This window comes from Salvelinus alpinus, chromosome 14 (assembly GCF_045679555.1).
Source record: "Salvelinus alpinus chromosome 14, SLU_Salpinus.1, whole genome shotgun sequence".
NCBI lineage: Eukaryota > Metazoa > Chordata > Actinopteri > Salmoniformes > Salmonidae > Salvelinus > Salvelinus alpinus.
The window spans coordinates 20,691,667-20,694,831 of record NC_092099.1 but is presented as its reverse complement, the minus strand read 5'-3'; the positions used below and the strand labels follow the sequence as shown (position 1 = coordinate 20,694,831).

Below are 3,165 nucleotides of genomic sequence, written 5' to 3'. Positions count from 1 at the left end.
ACCGGGCCTTGGTCAAGAAAGGCAGAGAAAAGTGCCTGCTCTGTATTAACACGGTGCACTAGAGCCAGCAGTGGAGGAGTACTGAGAAAAGGTTTACATTAAATTCCTCCACACTTTGAAAGACAACAGCAGTGAGTGTCAACACTCTGAAATGCTGCAGATCTGCAACAGTGGAGAGATCCTTCTCCAAGCTGAATTTGACTACGCCTCATCTTGGTGGTCAAAATGGAGAGTCGTAAAGAAAGGGCGAGGGGCTGGGATTGTTTGTGTGTTTAGCGCTAGAATGAAAAAATAAAAGACAATTGTACAATTTAGTGGTTTTATTAGTCAAACTCTGCAGCCAAATCAGCATCTGTGGAATATCCACTGATGTTTGTAGTGTGTAAAAAAACAATAACAAATGTACCCTCATACTGTAAGTCAGTGCAGCCATTGGTGGGTCCTAGAGCTCATCATGTTCATAGACATTGTATTCCTTCACCGTTATCAATCCATCTCTATCGTGGTCACTCTTCTGGAACACATCATTCACCATTCTCTCATAGAAGGAGTCTTCACGAGGTTTACTACCATCTCTCTCATACTCCACCTTGAAGTAGAATGTCATCTACAAAACAACAAACAAAACATGGGTTAGTCCTCCTCTGAACAATGGACAATGTAATTGAAGACATGATGCATGACCACCCCAGACTAACATTGTTCAGAAGGCTGTCTTCTTCCGTTTCTTTGCTCAGACTTGTGAATATAGATGAACTAGCATACCTCATCCCTAGTGAGAACCTTGTCGTCATCCAGGTCTATATCTCTGAAGGACTCCAGGCTGCGTGGCCCTTTGGACACGGAGTAGAGCTCCACTTCGAAGATCAATGTAGCATTGGGTGGGACAGGACCTAGTAAACCAGACCAATTGTTAAGTTTTATTTCTTATTCTTTATTTTTACTGCATTGTTGGTTAGGGCTTGTAAGTAAGCATTTCACTGTATGGTCTACATCTGTTGTATTCGGCGCATGTGACAAACAAAATTTGATTTCATTTGAAATACATTACAGCAAAATTCTCCCCAAAGTGAAAACAAAATAGTAACATCCAAACACAATGGCAACACTCTTTGGACTGACTCACACAGAAACACAACTGCAAACATTTAATACTGTAATGACATCAATGTTTTCAGACGGAATAACTTCATATCCAATTTGACATTTCTAGTTTATTCGCTATAGTAATTAATCCATGTCTTTCTCCTTTCCAGCAGTCATAAATGTTAATATAATAGTTCATGCCATGGCCATACCAAGAAACATGCAAAATATTTCAACACACGGCATGCATTCATGGTAGCTACTCCCTCTACAAGAAAATTGATACAATAAAGAGTGGACCAGTTGTAATCCTAATCACATTCCAAGCCACCACTGTTCAAGATTTGAAACATGCATGCAAAGCTGCTGTTTGAGTATCAGTTGTATGCTGTGAAAGCACCATATGCCCAACATGCTTACATGCCAAGAGGAAGCAGTGCAGTGCACACTGTCAGGGGAGGAAATCCTTCAAAAACACTGCTGTGGAAATAAGACACAATAAGCAAAAATGAAGAAATAGGTGTTAGTTCAAGAAGATTGAATGAATGTCCCTTGAAATTGTATTAAAGTTGTGAATTATTTATGTAAAATGTTGGCTTTAATATGATATATTATTACATTTCATATCACATGAAACCACACAAATCCATATATGGATTTGTGTGGTTTCATATATATTAGGGAGGTGTGCCCCTTTCTGTCCAAGGAGGTAATTTTGGACCATATTTCTGTCCATGAAGGCCAGGGGACTGCTTTTGGCTCAAGAGGTAAAGGTTCTGTATGGCCTCACATTAATGGCTCAAATATTGCACATATGATTATTCTACCCCCATCTTACCTTTTCCTTTTTCTCCAAAGGCTAGCCCAGGTGGAACAGTGACTTTGCGTTTCTCCCCAGCACACATGTCATTCAATGCCATGTCCAGGCCCTTGATGATTTGTCCGACTCCCAACACAAACCACTGAGGATGTCCAGCTTTGTCTGAGCGGCTGAAACACAAACAGGAAAATGGATAGATGCATTAGGTGCACTCAACTCATGGTACAGTAGGTCTACATAACACAGTATTGAGTTTGTCACTGTCTTACCATGGTATTGTCCTGAAATAATAGGCACATTCATTAACTTTTAATGAGCCATGGGCTTATCTGCTTAATTTGAGAGGTTACATGTCAGGGCCATCCCAAAGTGGATGGGTTGTCTTTTGGTCTAGAAATCCAGGATTGTGGCTTTACACTGTCACTGGATATCTGTCTACAAGCTTTTGATAGAATAATTATGCATTTACCAGCTCATGTCTGTTGTCATTGATGGATCTGATCAGTAGAAAATTATTACAAATTGTTTTATCAAATAGTTTACTACCAAAATCGAGCCTTTCCTGGCTCCCTCATTATAAAACTCACATGGTGTGCAAATCCATTTGTTTTAACAAAAGTATTACATTGTTGATGCCATTTTATATGTAAATCTGGGACACTTACCTACAGTAGAACTGAGAACCGTCTTTAGCAAGATACCCATCGTAGTGTGCATTCATTAGGTCTCCCTTTTTGCTCTTTTTTGAGCAGTCCTCTGGCGTGAATAACACCTCTATCTTCACATCATCGATTGAGGCAACTGCAACTGTAACATCAACAACGACATTATAAATCTGTAGACATAAAAATAAGTAAAGCACAAGAGATTTTGGCAGCAGCATCATCATCATGTCAACAAACTGTATGCGTGGCACCAAAGTTTCGCTAGGAGCGCAAAAAACGTCACTTCTGGTATGCAAGTGACGACCTTCTTCTTCTTCTTCTTCTTCTACTATGGTATAATGGCGGTCCGTAAACGTGCATGCCGCCACCTACTGTTTTGGAGTGTACGATCAATCAGGGTTTGCCTAATAGAGCCCCACAATTGTGTCATAATATCCATAAAACCTAGCGGTCAACAGAGAAATGGTTCCAATCGTTTTTCCACCATAAATTTTTCGCATAGGGGATTTTAGAAAAACTTAAAATAAGGACTGTGTTTCGTGTAGGCTTACCCTGCGTGACATTATAATAAGCATGTAAATCTCTCTCGGACAT

The 3,165-nt window shown here is 39.9% G+C and overlaps 1 protein-coding gene across 1 annotated transcript; it reads right to left on the bottom strand.

Moving 5' to 3' along the window:
• Positions 1-305: 305 nt before the first annotated feature.
• On the bottom strand, positions 306-2,854 carry fkbp7 (FKBP prolyl isomerase 7). The gene is made up of 4 exons (XM_071340780.1): positions 2,572-2,854; positions 1,925-2,076; positions 766-893; positions 306-607 (listed from the first exon to the last, which is right to left on the bottom strand). The coding sequence occupies exons 1-4, from the start codon at positions 2,796-2,798 to the stop codon at positions 443-445; spliced, it is 672 nt and encodes a 223-aa protein (XP_071196881.1). The 5' UTR covers positions 2,799-2,854; the 3' UTR covers positions 306-442.
• Positions 2,855-3,165: the final 311 nt, after the last annotated feature.

What these genes read in the sequence shown, in the direction of transcription:
- fkbp7 (XM_071340780.1), bottom strand. Translation starts at nt 2,798, where the DNA reads ATGATGATGATGCTGCTGCCAAAATCTCTTGTGCTTTACTTATTTTTA. An exon ending in CTTTGGAGAAAAAGGAAAAG is followed by an intron (nt 894 to 1,924) that starts GTAAGATGGGGG and finishes CTGGTTTACTAG; the next exon opens with GTCCTGTCCCACCCAATGCT. An exon ending in AGGTTCTCACTAGGGATGAG is followed by an intron (nt 608 to 765) that starts GTATGCTAGTTC and finishes GTTGTTTTGTAG; the next exon opens with ATGACATTCTACTTCAAGGT.